The sequence below is a fragment of the Girardinichthys multiradiatus genome, chromosome 24, assembly GCF_021462225.1.
Source record: "Girardinichthys multiradiatus isolate DD_20200921_A chromosome 24, DD_fGirMul_XY1, whole genome shotgun sequence".
In the NCBI taxonomy this organism is placed as follows: Eukaryota; Metazoa; Chordata; class Actinopteri; order Cyprinodontiformes; family Goodeidae; genus Girardinichthys; species Girardinichthys multiradiatus.
Genome location: NC_061816.1, coordinates 10,220,361 through 10,237,375, shown reverse-complemented (window position 1 = coordinate 10,237,375; position 17,015 = coordinate 10,220,361). Strand labels below are relative to the sequence as shown.

The window sequence follows — 17,015 nt, the reverse complement described above, 5'->3', positions numbered from 1 at the left end:
TTTCTGACCAGATCTCTACATTTTTATTATATTTTTGTGTTTTTAAGGAGGCACATTCTTTTTTTTCTTATTTTTTTAAAAACAGAACCATTCAGAGGGTAGGAAAAACATAAAAGTATTTTTATGGAAATATAAATTGTATATGTAATATATTTACAGCATCAAAAAAAGCATATTTAATTTATGCAAAAAAAATTCATGTACCGTTTTTTTTTTCAACTTAGTTTATCTTATTGTTTTTTTAAATAATAAAAAACTAAAAAAACAAAACTTTTAATATATTATGAGCATTGAAAAATTGGCATATTTATTTTATGCAAAATAAAAAGAGAGATGAATTGGCGTTTAGGGAGATGTGAAGTCTTACATGATGGGGAGTAAATCTTTAAAATGGTCTAGTTGTCTTAACTGTAATACAGTGTTGATGTAAAACTGCTGTCGCATGATTTGGGTGCTTCAGGATTTTAAAAAATTGTATATTATACATTCAAAGACATGCCAGTTAGGTTAATTGGTCTCTCTAAATTGCCCTTAGGTGTATGAATGAGTGTGTGCATGGTTGTTTGTGTGTTGCCCTGTGATGGACTGGCGACCTGTCCAGGATGTACCTCGCCTCTCGCCCATAGACTGCTGGAGATAAGCACCAGCTCCCCCGCGACCCACTATGGAATAAGTGGTAGAAAATGACTGACTGACTGACATTCAAACTTCTGTTTCTTGGCAACAAATAAAAAAAACAAAAAACGGTTGATTTTCACTGATGACCAAATGTCATGCAACAGCAGTGTTTGTTGTATTTATTGATTTGTTTGTAGAAAGTGTGTAAATATTGATGACCGAAGCATTCCAGGAGAAAAAGCACCACTAGATTTTAGTTTGATTGAACACTAGAATCAAAACCCTTGATTTCATCACCACTATCTATCATAGCACGCTGCTGTCCCCGCTCTGAATAGAAAAACAAGTCATTTTACACCACAAGGTTTGTGTAAGACATTTCAGTCAGCACAGGTTATCTCCTTTCCTTCCTCGTGTCTCTTTAGTCGATTTTGCCTCCATTTTGTCATCAGAAACGAACACAAACGCATCCTGTGACTGCAGCTAGATCTACACTCTCTCTCATACATCTGGGACTAAATGTACATAAATAAAGACAACTTCCAGCACAGTTGTTGTAAATAGTGGGCCTTGTTTTTGTACGGCCATAATCCCAGATTTTAACCTGTGGAATGTCCTGTGGGGAATGAAAACAAACCGGGATTTAGGGTGGGCATCAAAATTAAACAACTGGTGGGTCGGAGGGGTCCATTTGTAAGTAAACTTAGACGACACAGCAACTATACACAGTTTGAATAGTCCTAAACCTCCAGGAGGCGCTTGACTATTCCGACCTCTCCATGAATCTTTGGAAAGTTATCCGAATGTCTCGAGAGAGTCATCAGGAGCTCCCAGGAGGCGTCCGGTTGTTTGAAATGTGTTTGGATGTGTTGTCCTGGTTTTTTGTATAGCGTCCTGCATGTTCCTCCATATATATATCTATGTTATCCTAGTGTAGTCGGTAGAGTAGAAATGAGCAAAATATTAAAAAACTGCATCAGCAACATGGTTTCCGTGGTTCTTTCACTGTCTGCAAGAGTCTCCACACACCATCCATCCATCCATCCATCTGTATAGATATATCTGCAGTTAAAGTAGCCACAGTTTAAAAAGGGATTGAGGATTTGATATGAAAAATGTGCAGGAGCCCTGTTGGTATATCTTTATCCCCTTTGAGGTCTCTAGCTAAAGTGTTTCAGTATGATCTGTTTTTGAAGTTCCTCTGCCTCGCTGTCGCGCTCCTCCAGTTTCTGCTCGGGGCCCTTGGGCTGCTCCAGAGGTTCTGTCCTCTCCAGAGTCCAGGCGTCCAGTCCAGAATGTAGGGAGGCGTTGTGGAGAACACAGCAGGCCATGAGGATGGATGAGCTCCTTTCAGGAGAATACTGCTCATAGTGGAGAAGAGGTGAAAACAGACACCTTAATATATATAGATGAAAAGCTCTAATAAGTATATGGCTGGTTTAATGTCAAAATACCTGTAGGTTTCCTTTGATGCCATCCAAACATCTGAATCTGGTCTGAATGGCCCTGAAGGTTCTGTCCACTATCTCATGTGTCACTGTGTGGGCCAGATTATATCGAAACTCTGCAGCCGTTGCTGGGGACTCCAGCGGGGTCATCAACCACTTCTTTAAAGGGTAACGTCCATCCCCTTTTAAAGAAAAGATCGACATTACCTTCTGACCACTAAATGTCAAACGTGTTACTATTATAAAGAGGACATCTCACCCAGCAGCCAGCCCTCCTTATTGTCCTGCAGCTGTTTGTAAAGTGCTGATCTTTGCAGAATCTTGGTATCCTGCAGCCCACCCGGCCATGTTTCTGCACTGAGTAGCAGCCCCCGGGTGTTGCAGACCAGCTGACAAGCTACAGAGTGAAAGCCCTTCTTGTTCACGTATGAGGAGGCTTCGCTGTTCGGGGCTTTGATGGCAACCTGGAGATGAAGAGTTGAGAGGACGGGCAAACGTGATGAATCAATGTGAAGTGCACATTTTCTCATATTACAACCTCAACCTCCAGCATAATTTACCTGATTTTGTTTAATAAACACAAATCTGAAAAGTGTGACGTGCATTTCTATACAAACCCTCTTCTCTGTTACCCCAAATGAAATCCAGGGCCTTCAGAAGTCACCTAATTAGTAGACAGAGACACCTTAACTGACAGGGTGAGAAGAGGCCACCAGGCAGGTGGTAACTCTGGAGGAGCTACAGATATTCACAGCTGAGGTGGGAGAATCTGTTGTTTCGTATATATGTTGCTTCTTTGTGCTGAGGGTTTTTTTTTTTTTTTTTTTGCAATTTCAAACTGTATCCTGCTAAGGATAAAGTGTGAAATATGATTTTTTTTCCCCCTCTTCTTACCTAATGTGGTCTCTTTTCTCATCTACCTAAATGTGTGATTTCATTACTTTTCATAGATTTTCAGATTTCTAAGAAGGATTACCAGCAAAAGCCAAATATTATTAGTATTTAAAGATTTGGACTAAAGCTGTTTTTACACCAATGACCAGAGAATTTTAGATTTCTTAAAAGGATTGTATTACAACTTTATCATACCAGTGACAGCCAAACATTATTAGTATTTAAAAAGTTTGGATTAAAACTGTTTTATACCAGTGATCCAGCTTATTTGAATGATGGGAACACAACTGCCTCATACCAGCGACCTCAAGGATTAATATTATAATTTTTCTTCTAGCACCAGATTAATTCCTTACCACAGAGGACTTAATGAGCTAATTAGCTCTATTAGAAAGATTGGATTAGAACCAGCTCTTACCAGTAAACTCCCAAGGATAATTAGTGTCATTTGATTTGTTTTTCTGTGTTTTCTGTATCATTGTGGTGTTTTTCCTCATGTACAGTGCTTTGAGTGCCTTGTTGCTGAAAAGCGCTGTATAAATATACTTGACTTGACTTGTTAACAGGACTACTAATAGTTGTGGACATCACAGATCAGAAGAAAGCCACTGCTGGAAGAAGTCTTGTAGGGAGTTTGTCACAAGCCACGGAAACATGGAAAAAGGTGATCAAATGCTCAGATGAGACCAAAATTAAACCTTTTGGCTTAGATCTAAACTACTATATAGCCACATCTGAAAAAATGTGAATATTGTGAAATACTTCAATATTTTTTGTGGAGCAGATGTTCACCTTCCAGAAGGGCAAAGACACTAAACATACAGCCAGAGCTATAATGAAATAGGTTCGATCAAAGCATGTTCGGGTGTAGGAATGGCCCAGTCAAAGTCAAGACATAAATCCAATTGAGAATCTGTAGTTAGACTGGAGGAGCCTCTCAACCCAATCTGACTTAGCATGAGCCATTTTACAAAGAAGACAAGGCAAAACGTTTGGCGTCTAGATGAGCTGTAACTGTTTTGAAAGATTAAAAAAAACAACATGCAACCTTTTCCGCCCACTTCACAATTATGTGCTACTTTGTGCTGGTATTTTGTTCAAAAAATAAACACAAAAAATACATTAGTGTGTTGCTTTAACCTGATAAAATGTGCAAAGGTTCTGGGGGTATTCAAGGCAGTGTTAAGAAAGGAGGGTTTTGTTCTGATTAGCTGACCTGAACACAGTCGAGAACCCCGAGAACACCTGGAAATCCTGCCACCCTCTGAAACTCCTGGAAGGAGTACTCTCTGTTGGAATGATCTCTGTTTGAACAACATGTATTCCTTCATTATTCCCCACAGGTTCTTAGCATTAGAGCAAAATCCATCTAGCTTGTACATACTGTACCTGGTGAAAGTGATGAACTGTGGCGCTTTCTCCACCAATGCTTTGGTCACATCGGTCACACATCTGGACATGGATGCCTGGCTTATCCCTATTATATCCCCCATAGATGTCTGGAAGGAGCCAGATGTGTAGAAGCCCAACGCTGCCAAGACCTGCACCTCAGGACTGATGGCTCTGGATCTCAGGGTTCTCCTGGAAAGAGTCTGCCAAATAGAAATGATGAGAAATAAACAGAATATGGAACTGCAAGCCTTTTTTTTTTTAAGAAAGAAATGTTATTATTGTGCACCTCTCTGAGTAATTCCACCAGATACAGGATGAAGTCTCTTGGAAAGCCAAAATTTGAGAGGAGAAAGTTGTTTGAAACAGAGTCCAGGTCAAAGCGGTCCAAAGTCTTATGGCCTCGACCGTGCAGAAGAAGATCACAGTCTAAGATGGCTATAGGGACAGCCATGCTGGTGGTAAAAACTAAAGACAAGGAAGGAAGAAAAAGGACGGTGTTACAGCTTGTCTGTTATAAACACTTTGGTTTCTGCGAAGTTCACAGACGATAATATTAGAACAGCATTTTTCATCACATGGGCTGCATGGCAGGACAGTTTGTAGCCTTGCAGCAAGAAGGTCCTGGGTTCGAATCCCGACCTGAGGTCATTCTGCAGGTTCTTACCCCGACGTGCTCCCACAGTCCAAAAACATGACTGTTAGGATGATTGATTACTCAATGTTTCATGTGTGTATGATTCACTGGCGACCTGTCCAGATCTACACCGCCTCTCACATCCATTACATCTTGGTCGTCTGAATAAACTTATTAACAATTTTCCACTATGCTCTTCATTACAGATAAATAATGACACATATATTGTGTGTTAGGGACTTGTTCACAAAACCTACAAATATCACTGAGGGTTTCTATTGCCCTATGCTATGCTATTTATACTGTTGTTATGGTTATTATACAGTGCCTTGCAAAGGTATTCATCTCCCTTTACTCTAAGACCTCTTCCTCATGCTGAACACACCATCTTGACAATGAAACACAGTGGTGGCAGAAGCATGCTGTGGGGATATCGTTCTTCAGCAGAGACAGGGAAGCTGGAAAGAGTTGATAGAAAGACTTGTTTAAAGCTGGAAAGACTTGAGACTGGGGAGAAGGTTTACCTTCCAGCACAACAATGAACCTAAACATATAGTGAGAGAGAATTGTTTAGATCAAAGCATATTTGTGTGTTGGAACAGCCCAGTTAAAGTCCAAGATTAAATCCAATTGAAAATCGGTGGCAAAACTTGAAAATTGTTGTTCACAGAGGTTCTTTGTCCAATCTGACTGAGCTTTAGCCATTTTCAACAAAAGTGCACAATCTAGATGTGCAAAGTTAGTGAAAAGATACCCCCAAAAGACTTGGAAACTGAAAAACCATGCATCATTCCCCCTCCCCACCACAATTATGCACGACTTTAGCTGGACTATTATGTAGAATCCCAATAAAATACAGTGACGTTCGTGGTTGTAATGTGACAAAAAGGGGAAGAAGTTCATGCAGTGTGAATACTTTTGCAAGCCATTGTATGTGAGTTAGCTGCTTCTCTCCAGGAAGCTCAATTAAGGCTAAATCAAGATCGGCTTTTCTCCGTGATTCTACATTGGTCAAATAATGTTCAATGTCTATATTACGCATATCCATTTGTTTTGGAACTACACAGCATGCAAATCATGAAATGTGCTTTTTAACATGCAAAGTCATCTCAAACATAACCACTAAAACACAAATGCTAACCAGTTTCTAGCTAGCTTCGGTTCATTGGGTCTAATCGCAGCTCAGTATGTTCCGTCCAACAACTCTGCAGACTCCGTAAAAATAGATGGCTTCAAATCAATCTCTGAGCCTATTCGCTTATTATTTAATAACTTATTTTACCTTCAGATATGCCAGCATCTGCCAACCAAAACAAGCCGAAGGAAACCTTGCTTGCGGTATCCAACCGCAGATTCGACAAGACAAATCCCTTATTTTAAATATAAATATTTCCTAGTCCATGAAAAGTGTAACTAGAGTGCTATTAGGCCTAATTATATGTTTCAGTTTTTCAGGTGAATAAATATAATAAATATAAATGAAAACAGAAGGGAAAGTGCGAGTGGGAGACTGCTGCTACATAAACACGTCGACATGGAGAAGATAAACAGAAAAGTAGCACAGCAGCTGCTGACGTTGTGTATACCCGAAAATGGCCTATGAATGTTTATAGAAACACGTTTTATGTCATGTGTTTAAGCTTATGTGTGTTATACTGAACGCCCGTCGCTAAAGAAGCAGCTAATGTAAGTTTCACTGTTTTTAATGCGCTTTAAATTCCTCGTTATTTACCCGATCAGCTAGCATTAGCCACATGCTAACGTTGGTGTAGCAGTGAGTCACTGTTCTGTCAGACAAACAATTCATATTTATTCCAGAAAAGCAGCCGTTATGTCTTTATTTATTTATTTATTTTTTATAACAAACGCTGTGGATGATAAAATGTTGCCGTCAGTGTCTTTTTTTACAATGAATGACCCCCGTTTTTAATCAGGTTAATCATTAATAAGCGATGAGGCCCCGTTTGTTTTCTAGAACTAGTGTAAGGTTTAAAAACAGCTGTTATAAACAGTAGATGCTGCCGTTAAGTCAAACGTCAAACATACTCTCTCTGCATTCATTTCATTTAGAAATACATTAAATTAATGTGTCTAAATTATTTATGTAGGTCAAACTGTGCGCTGGTATGTAGGTTTTTAAGTAGTTAAAAAAGTTTTGAGGCTTTATTTTTATTGCAAAAAGCAAAATTGTTGCCCCTAATTTAGTTATTTTGTTAATAACTGTTATCCATATGTTTGATTGAAGATAAGGTGATAGCAGAGATGGTGGAAATATTCCACTATCTTTATCTATGCGTGTATTTACCTACATATTTACTTGTAACTTTTGGACATTTATTAGGTGAAGTATAAGGATAATACTCCTTTTTACTAGCTTTAGCTGTGCATTTATTTACCTTTTAACATTTAGAATTTTAGTAGGTTTGTCAACATTTTAAGTAAGTTATTTGCTTCTTTATTATTAATATTTAATTAAGTTTGGAATACTTGATCTTGTTTTTATTATAATGTATATCATACTTTTCTTGTTTTGCCACTGTTTTCACTGAGTTCTGTAAAGCTCTTTGTGTATATGTATCAAGATCGATTGCATTATTACGTCCTTTGCAAATTCTTCATAAAAATCTTGTAATCCTTTAACATAAATAAATGATAGATTTCTTTCAAATGAATAATTTTCAAACATTGTTCTCCTAATAGGTTGTGTCTCCTGTGATTGCAGGGTTGTGAAAACATGGACAGTGACCTGAGTCCACAGGATAAGAAAGACTTGGACAAGTTCATCAAGTTTTTTGCCTTGAAGGTGAGACTTGCCAAAGGCTTATGTTTGTGTTGCCGTTTTCCTGCTTGTTACTGAAGGTTTTTGAAGGGGGAATCAGAAGCTGTAGTAGGCTTTCTCATTTAAGGTGTCCTGCAGAAGGACTTTGACAAGTCTTTGACATTTTTATCCATTCACCCATCCCCCCCACCCTTTTAATTCATCTCACTCAACCTTTCCCTCCATCCCTCCCACTCTGATCCTGAAGGGATACCCTCACAACCGTCTCTTCAGCAACATTCTCCAGCCCTTTTGAGGAACCCAAATAGGATGTATAATCCCTCCAGGCAGTTCTTGCTCAGTTCTCCTCTCAGTGGGGCATGCCTAGAAAATCTTTGAATGGGAGGAGTCTAGGAAGCATCCTGATAAGATCCATGAACCACCTCAGCTGTTTCCTCTGGGTTCTGAGCAGCAGCGTCCCAGATGATGGTGCTCCTCGCCTCATCTGTAAGGCTGAGCCCAGCCAACCCTGGGAGGAAGCTAATTTCATCCGCCTGCAACCAGGATCTTCTTGTTCCATCATGATGCATATCTCTTGACCACATGTGATGGTAGGAACATCAACGGATTGGAAAATCAAACCTGTTGCACTTCGACTCAGCTCTTTCTTCATCCCAACATACCAGAGCAGAACCCTACAGACCATCCATCTCCTGCTCCATCCTACCATTACTCGTGTATAATAGTTATCTTAATCTGAATGAGAACAACAGTTTTACATAAGGATTTGTTGCCACCGTTTGTTTATTCCACTCTCTATATCTGTAGACTGTTCAGGTGATTGTCCAAGCTCGCCTCGGGGAGAAGATCTGCACTCGCTCGTCTTCATCACCCACCGGCTCAGACTGGGTAAAACTGACACCAACACTTAGCATTTGCTTCTTTCTTTACACATTTCTAACTTGCTGACCTTTAACATTCTTCTCAGTTTAATCTGGCTATCAAAGATATCCCAGAGGTCACTCATGAGGCCAAGAAGGCACTGGCCGGCCAGCTTCCGGGCATCGGCCGGTCAATGTGTGTGGAGATCTCCCTGAAGACCTCAGAGGTAGAACTCATTGGGTCACTTTGTTTTAAATAGTTCCTCATAATCAAAGAGAGCTGTCGTTGCTACACTGATCTTTTTTTGTCTCCATCTTCATCTCTCAGGGTGACTCTATGGAGTTAGAAACTTGGTGCCTGGAGATGAATGAGAAGTAAGTCAGGGTGATGGTTTTGTTGAGGAATTTCTTAGAAAAGGAGCAGTTAGTCAATGCTGGAGGCAGTTTTAAGCCTATGCAATGCTGCATAGAAGAAACAAAATGATTCGCCGCCTGATTGTTGGGCTTCTATTTCAGATCCAGCTAAGCTGCTGTTTTACATTTAACCTCTGTGCTGTCTGGCTCTGCTGCAGGTGCGATAAGGACATTAAGGTGTCCTACACCGTCTATAACCGGCTGTCGGTCCTTCTGAAATCTCTGCTGGCCATCACCAGAGTAACTCCTGCCTATAAGCTGTCCAGAAAGCAGGGGCACGACTACGTCATATTATACAGGTGTTCTGATCTGTGCCGCCAGTGCTCTTTGAATACAGCTTTATTAAGTAAATATATTCATCTGCATGCTGTCTCCTGTGTAGAATCTACTTTGGTGAAGTCCAGCTGGGTGGATTAGGAGAAGGTAACTTTGGCTCTACTTTGTGTGATGGTCTGAAAGCACCATTGGAGGCTGGCTGACTGATATCAGGCCTCTGAATGCTGTTTGGCTATGTTAATGCAGCAGATAACACAATGCAAAATGTATTTCTGTATCCATCTTTTTGTTCTTTTGTTTGTCCATCCATGTATTCGTCTGATAGTCTGCTGTCCATCCTTACAGTTTGTGGTTTTTTGCAGTCTTTATTTAAACCTTAACCTCTGTAGAAATATCAGAGTAACTTCCTAATAAATATGGAGGAACCCTGAGAATGTGTAAACCGGATTTTATTTATTTTTTAAAGTCACGGGTTATTTTTCGTTTTTGCTGAAGGTTTTCAGACGGTGCGTGTCGGTGTTGTCGGCACTCCAGTTGGCACGGTTACGCTGTCATGTGCCTACCGCACCAACCTGGCATTCATGTCCAACAGGTAACCAGCACCCTTGCACTGCTGAGTTTATCCTTCACAGCTCAGCAGCTCAGATGATGACCGGATTTCCTCTGCAGGCAGTTTGAAAGGTCGGCTCCGATCATGGGAATCATTGTGGATCACTTTGTGGATGCTCCCTGCGGCAATCAGCGTCCCATCAACATGGGGCAGCCCTGCAACTACAGGTAACTTTGGAAAGCCACATTTGCACACCTTTTTTTTTTTTTTTTGAGCTATCCACATAAAACTTCAGTTTCTTTGCTGTTTAAGAATGGGGGAATAAAGATCCTCCAGCTTCCAATCCTAAAATGAAACTCCAACCTTTCTGTGTGCATTCAGAGCCCTGGATGAGGAAGATGGAGGAGCATTTGCTTCAGTCCAGGACTCACAGGAGGTCTGCACCACCTCCTTCTCCACCTCCCCTCCCTCTCAGGTAAGAACACTCTCCCCCACTCGTCCACGCTGTCTCTTTGTCTTCTGCCGATTCCCACTCCTGATTATCATTTCACTCTGTTCTCTCGTCTTTTATTTCATTTTTATGTGTGTGTGTGTGTGTTGCCTGGTCTCAGTGTGTCTGCACACTGAGTCCGTCCCCTTCCAAACTGTCCAAGCCACTCCCGCTGGACAGTCTTCAGCTCCCATTGGCTCCAGGACTTGTCACTCACAATGTGAGTCTATACTGGTGTTTTGATGGTGTGTTTGTGTGAGAAACGCTGAACCTCACCCACCAGACCTGACCTTTGTGTTCATCAGAACTTTCTCCATCGCTTGACCTCTTGAATCCTTGCAGTTAGTTCAGAGCAGAGTTTGCATCTCTGTAACTTTAGTTTGTTGTGGTTCAAAGCATGTTCTTCTTCACTCCCTTATAGCAACATAGTTGACTCATAATGCTTGACCCACACCTTTTCACATCACTTCAGCACTCACAGGAGAATTACAGCATTGGCTTCTTAGTTATTATTTCCTGTTTTTTGTCTCCTCAGCTCTATGCATCCAAGTTATCCTACCAGCCTGGACCTACAGGGGGACCTGCCGAGTTCAATACGTACCAGGTGAGACACCAGTTCCCTCATTTAACTTCCACCTCTAACAGTATTAAAGGGGCGTGGTGAGGTATATATTCTTTATGGAGTAGCTTCATGCCCAGATGGAAAGGCTAGCACATAATTGAAGTATTTCAGAGATATTGCAAAAGTCATGGACCTCAGGGATGTGTATTTGACTCCTTTGGCTTCTATTCAGTAATATTTTCCCCTTTAGGGTTTACAAGCAGGGAAAGAAGGAGGGATCGTTCTGGTTCCTGCTCAGCCTCCTCATGGAGCAGATGTCCATCTGACAGTAGAAAACCCTCCGAACACACCGAGCAGCAGGTAGCTTTCTTAAATTTAATTCAGTGAACTGTTTAAGTGCGTGGAAGTATTTAGAAACGGATTCCCATGCCGTTGTCTTAACAGTGGCGATGAAGACGGCCTGTTGCAGAGTGGTGAGGGAAGGAGTGTCTCTCCCTCTGACCCAGTGGAGTCCCTCAACACGTTCACAAGGAAGGTCGGAGCTTTTGTGAATAAACCCAGCACTCAGGTAATTAATGGAACACTCAATCTCATATTTAATCAGTTTAGTTGCCTTTAATTACCTTTTCAGCTCCTCTCACTATCTTCTGCAAGGCCTTTGTTTGCCATGTAGCCGCTAAATGCCTCCCATCAAAGTTAGTTTTTCATATATGTCTGCCTATGTAGATAACAGCTGCCACTCTGGATCTCCCATTCGCTGCATTTGCTCCTCGTGGCCTGGACTCAGAGGAGAATGATCCCATGGTGATTTTATTTGTGTTTTTTTAAACTTACCTCATTATCTTTAGTCTCATTCATCCTGAAACATCCTGTGTGTGGTTTTTGTGCTCAGGTGCGTCCTCCGGACTCTCCTACCAGCCAGTCCCCCCTGCAGGCCAGTCTTCACTCTCAGGGCTCAGACGGATCGGGACAGCAGGACGACTTCGTCATGGTCGACTTTGTGAGTGGTTAAAGTTGCTCCTTTCAGTCCAAGCTGTAGAGATCAGACACATTTAACTTTTATTCTTTCACCAGAAACTGTTTTTTGTTTATTTAAGAAAATGTGTGACATTTATTTTTAAATGGCACCATTGGTAAATTAGTTTTTAAGATAAAACTCAACAGGGTTTCTATGGGATTTAGGTCTGTCAAGGCCATGGAAGAAGGTTATGTCTCATGAATCACTTCTGTGCTAATCTGGTCCTATATTTTGGATTTTTAACCCATTGAAAGACCCAACGACGACCCATGTTTGGTTTTTATTTAAATGGTCCTAGTATTTCAAGGAGTTGATGATGCTGTGCATCACAGGTCCTCCATTGTTCTTAACAATGGAGGACATTTACTTAAACTGTCTGTTGTTCAATATTAATTAATTCAGGTGACAAAAGCACGCAGTTTAGCAAACTCCCAAGGATTACGTTGTGATGGTAGGTCAGAAAAAGCTCTTTTTATTTGGTTGTGTCTACCTTTGTTTGGGAACAAACAAAGGTAGTGGTTGTTATGGAGAAATGGTGAGCTGCAGCTCTCCATCAGTGAGCTTTTTCTCATCTCTCTTACCATCTGTGCTGAATAATGTACTCAATTCAAATGTTGGATTTTCCTTTTTAGTGTGAAATTAGGCTACTGCAATAAAAGATTAATTTATTTTAAGGCTTTTTAACATCTTCACCAGAGGTGCCAACAAATTGTCAATTTTTGTACAGGTTAGGATAACGTGTTGGTATATTTCACCAGATACAAAATAACTACAATCTCAAACAAAAACCAAGTGACAGCTTTACAGTCTGCTTCTCATTCTGCCAAGTTTACACAGCCCTGTTTTTCCAGGTTTCTAAGACATAAGAAGTTAAAACCACAATAAATCATTTCCCTCAAAAGTGAAAAACAAATAAATCTGTTTGAATGAAACATATTAAAATAACAAAAGGTGCAATAATCTAGATGCATTAGTCTGCACACCCTTAAACTAATACTTTCAACTAGGGCTGGGCAATAAGGCCTAGATTTAGTATCCCAGTCCAACTCCAAAACAAAGCCACAATTTTCAAAAACTACAATAGACTGGCAAACATATCTGCAAAAACAAGCTGTAACTTCTATGAGACAAATGCAAATCCCTCTGAAGAGTAATCAGACCACACAGAGGCTGAATACTGAGCACCAAGAGAAGACGATCTTTCAGCTAATTAGATGTAGACAAGCAGTGGTTGCCGTGGGAATTTATACCCGAGAACGTGAATCTGTGTCTGTGTGCAGCGGCCTGCTTTCTCTAAAGACGACCTGTTGCCGATGGATCTGGGCACCTTCTACAGAGAGTTTCAGAACCCTCCACAGCTGGCCAGCCTCTCACTTAACACCAGCTCCCAGTCCATGGCTGATGACCTGGTAAATGCATCATCTTCCTTACGTCTTGTCCTTTTTATATTTAGTAAAAAAAATATTGAAGAAAGGACTGATGAGAGTTGATTCCTTTGCAGGACTCGCTGCCGGAGAAGCTGCGCGTCTATGAGAAAAACATCGATGAATTTGATGCTTTTGTGGACATGCTTCAGTAGGATGAACGAATGAGAAGACAACCTGGGACTAAAAGTTGAATTAATCAGAAGAATGGGGGAAATCTCATGTTTGTCGTGTGAGAATTACATAGATTGCATCATGTTTAAAGCTCTTTGTGTCTGAAAACTTCCTACCAGTTCACTTATAGTCTGCTTCACTGTACATACTGTAATATCTGGTGACACTGGCTCACATACATCGCTGTCTGGTCTGGTAGTGGTAATCAAACTGACAGTTTTAATTTATGTGTTGCATAAATCTGCTCTTGTAGTCAAATGAGCATGGGAGAGCCATGCCAATCATAGGACGGAGCGCCGATTCTAATGGACAGTTGTTAGTAAAGCCCTTTACCATTTCTGCTAACCTGTGAAGGTAAAAATTCAGATTTTCAACATGTCTAAAAATGTATTTTTCCTTTCTTTTTGAAGGTTACACATAACCCTACAGAGTATCTGCTCATTGTTTTTTTTTCCAGCCTGAAAAGGCTCATTTATAGTGCAGAGCCTGCTGTTCCCAGCTGGTCTGGGGATTTAGACAACCATTTTGATGCATTTCCAGTGAATCAGCTGCAGTTTCTCTGTGAGCAGAGCCCACATGTCAGACTGCAGTCATAAAGCTCAATCTAATGCCTCAGAGATGGCTATAAAAACTGAGCGTAACAGGTCCGTAAGGCCTACCCTTAAATCAGCTCTCTATCAGTTCAAACATGACCTCCCTGAGGCTCTGATTTATCCCAGGCCAGTTGCATTGCTAATAAATAACTGTCCAACACATTAATGTGTACTGTATGAAATATGTAAAGAGAATGCATAATTCCCAGCTAGCTACAGAATTCATGGCCGAGGTTGGATGAAAGCTTTAATTTAAATCATTTAGTCGATGTAGATGTCTTAATAAAGCATGGCTGCTCTGTTTACTTCTCGTCTTTTGTCCTGTTTTAGTTCATGATAAACTCCAATGTTTTTTTCTAATTTGGCAGCGGCCTGTTGGTTCGTGCTTCATTTAAGGCATGGGTCAGTTGTTACTCTACAGTTGTCAGCCCCATGTGTTGCTGCAAATTGCTAGCCAGCTTGCTTAAAAAAGGCTACTACGCTTCACAACAGCAAAATTGTATACAAGTTTCTGCAACACAAACACCTATATATTAAATTTACACTGGTAAATACCTTATTTTTGCTCTAGGTTATAGTATGGAAATTTAATATTTGCTCACGCCTTTTCAAGACTTTGATTTTGGATATTTGGTCCTTTTTATATGAAGTAATATAGCCTTTTCTCAACATATTGGAAATAATTTTTCCTTCCACCTAACTTTCCATGAATACACTTGGATACAGCCCTCTGAACACACAGTTTCAGAGACCTCTTGTGGCTTACCCTCATTGTGGAGGATGCTGGTGACAGCAGTCTTTTCCATGATTGCATAGTAGAGGTAGGAGATATGGCAAAAAAATAAATATTTTACAGTACAGTCAGGATCTTGATTTCAAATCATCAGTTTGCAGAGGTTTGCCAAATTGTGACAAGTTGACATTAAGTATGTATTTGGGACAGGGATTAAGCCCTTTTCTAAACTGTTTCGCCTAACCAAAAGTGTTTTATAACCTTAAAGTTAAATTATGACACTCTCATCCAATGCACTCCTACTACATAAAGTTATCACAGCATGAAAACATACATTTCTCACGGTTATCTGCATAAAAATAATAAACAATACTGTTATAGGGGTAGTAAACACTGCTGAATGCCTTTAGTATTACATTTTAACTGTGAGGGAGTCATCAATCTGCAGACCGCCCACAACTCATTGTAACATGAACTGTCAAAGTTACAGATATCGATTTAGTCTAAAAATGCTCCTTTAAATAGATGAACTCCAGGGTGTTAACGGTTCAATACTTGATCTTATTTCCTTTGCAGCATCTAGCAAACCTGGTAGAGCTCTTCCTCCTGGTTCTCCTCACTGACTATATAGACACACATCAGCTGAATCCAATGTCAAACCTTTGCTGCAACCCCTCTGTTGAGCCCCAGACATGATGAATATTGGTCTTTCTGCCTGCATGTGTTATTGTGTCAGTTCATAACTTTATGAAATTTAAGCAGTAAAAAAAACTCCCTGCATTTATCACTCGCTTGTTTAGGGGGTGTGAAGGGCTGATGTTAATGCATAGCTCTATTCATAATTGTTATTGCTTTTCGGTAAACAATTATTCACAATCTGACTTTTTAAAATATTGCATCAAATTGAAACATCATATAGGGGATGCTATAGCACCACCTAGCGTCACAATAAGTTTGATTTAACTAGATATACAAAGTGTACTTGAAGTATATGCCGAAGCAGTGTTGCCAGGTGTACGATAATTATCGTATTTGTCGTATTTGTACGACAATTTTGCTCTCTGTACGATGTACGATCAGTATTCCTAAAAAAGGCCAAATGTACGATAATTTGACCATTCCGTGAATGTGTGGTTGTAATCAGTTGTCATCAGCCTATCGCCAAAGACTATCGGAGTTTTTTTGTGAACCCTGAAGGCATCTGTGACCAGATTCGGGAACAGATGCTGGAAATTCCAGCCAATCGTGCTTTTCTAAATGTGACCTACGTGATGCGTTGGCCTCAGAACAATGGCCATGATTGGCTGAACAGTCCACTGCGCCCGCCCATGATTGAGGAAAAGAAGAAGAAGCAGAGCCTGGCAATGTGGGGCTACAAATGTTGATAAATCCATTCCGTACTGACGTCACAAAGTCTGTTAGACGCTATTCAACACATCAACAGACTTGTTATTTTGGTTATGACGAGTGTACGATAATTTCCCTCAAAATACGATAATTTTACGTCTCTAGTACGATAATCCTACATTTCTCACCTGGTAACATTGTGCCGAAGGCTCTTATTATAAAGGTCTGGCCGGAACCTTTGCCAACATGACGTTATAAAGTAGACGGTTGTCAAACTGCGTCAGGCTTTCTTGCAGAATTAAAGCCGACATTCAGCTAATGCTAACCACCAAAGCTAGCAACAAGTTTAAAAGACGAAATGTAGCTGAAAGCTAACTTACTTAGCATTAGCTGGTAGGCTGCTAGTAGCTGAGGTTCCGTTCCTGCAGGGCGACCTGAGGACAAAACATCTTCAAATCTTCTGTGTCCTAGTATAAAGTCTAAAATGATGCCATATTTCACACTTTGTGCTATTTTGAGCTTGAAATATCTTTACCTTCACTGCTTTCTCCTTCACGTCAGTTTCAACGCGTTAGAGATGTGTTTAGGGGCCAATTAACAAACAATTGTTTTAAGCGTTGTAAACAAATAGTTTAAATGCTAATTTCTTTTTAAAACAGTAATAAACACAAATACCATGCTTCTACCATTATAATCATTAAACTGGTAACAGCTTTCCCCCAAAGCTTAAAATTGTATAAAGCTTCTAGAAAAGGAGGGAAACTAAAGTGATGCGTTTGAGAAATGGCGTACAACTGCTAACATAGCAT

General features: G+C 40.3%; 2 protein-coding genes across 5 annotated transcripts; one reads left to right on the top strand and one right to left on the bottom strand.

Moving 5' to 3' along the window:
- Positions 1-747: 747 nt before the first annotated feature.
- On the bottom strand, positions 748-6,392 carry harbi1 (harbinger transposase derived 1). 2 transcript variants are annotated; one of them, XM_047354905.1, is made up of 7 exons: positions 6,269-6,392; positions 4,639-4,817; positions 4,350-4,552; positions 4,177-4,264; positions 2,326-2,530; positions 2,073-2,248; positions 748-1,979 (listed from the first exon to the last, which is right to left on the bottom strand). In XM_047354905.1, the coding sequence occupies exons 2-7, from the start codon at positions 4,801-4,803 to the stop codon at positions 1,779-1,781; spliced, it is 1,038 nt and encodes a 345-aa protein (XP_047210861.1). In that variant the 5' UTR covers positions 4,804-4,817; positions 6,269-6,392; the 3' UTR covers positions 748-1,778. The 2 variants fall into 2 exon arrangements, with proteins under 2 accessions (XP_047210861.1, XP_047210862.1); XM_047354906.1 differs by lacking the exon at positions 6,269-6,392 and adding an exon at positions 6,128-6,148.
- Positions 6,393-6,507: 115 nt separating this feature from the next.
- Positions 6,508-14,431, top strand: atg13 (ATG13 autophagy related 13 homolog (S. cerevisiae)). Of its 3 annotated transcripts, none has more exons than XM_047354903.1 (18): positions 6,508-6,672; positions 7,687-7,789; positions 8,573-8,653; positions 8,733-8,852; positions 8,954-9,000; positions 9,198-9,338; positions 9,422-9,462; positions 9,811-9,907; positions 9,985-10,092; positions 10,247-10,340; positions 10,477-10,575; positions 10,891-10,959; positions 11,168-11,277; positions 11,362-11,485; positions 11,644-11,721; positions 11,810-11,917; positions 13,216-13,344; positions 13,437-14,431. In XM_047354903.1, exons 2-18 carry the CDS (start codon positions 7,721-7,723, stop codon positions 13,512-13,514), a joined length of 1,593 nt encoding a protein of 530 aa, XP_047210859.1. In that variant the 5' UTR covers positions 6,508-6,672; positions 7,687-7,720; the 3' UTR covers positions 13,515-14,431. The 3 variants fall into 3 exon arrangements, with proteins under 3 accessions (XP_047210859.1, XP_047210858.1, XP_047210860.1); XM_047354902.1 differs by having other exon boundaries at positions 6,509-6,672; positions 7,709-7,789; XM_047354904.1 differs by lacking the exon at positions 10,477-10,575 and having other exon boundaries at positions 6,510-6,672; positions 7,709-7,789.
- Positions 14,432-17,015: the final 2,584 nt, after the last annotated feature.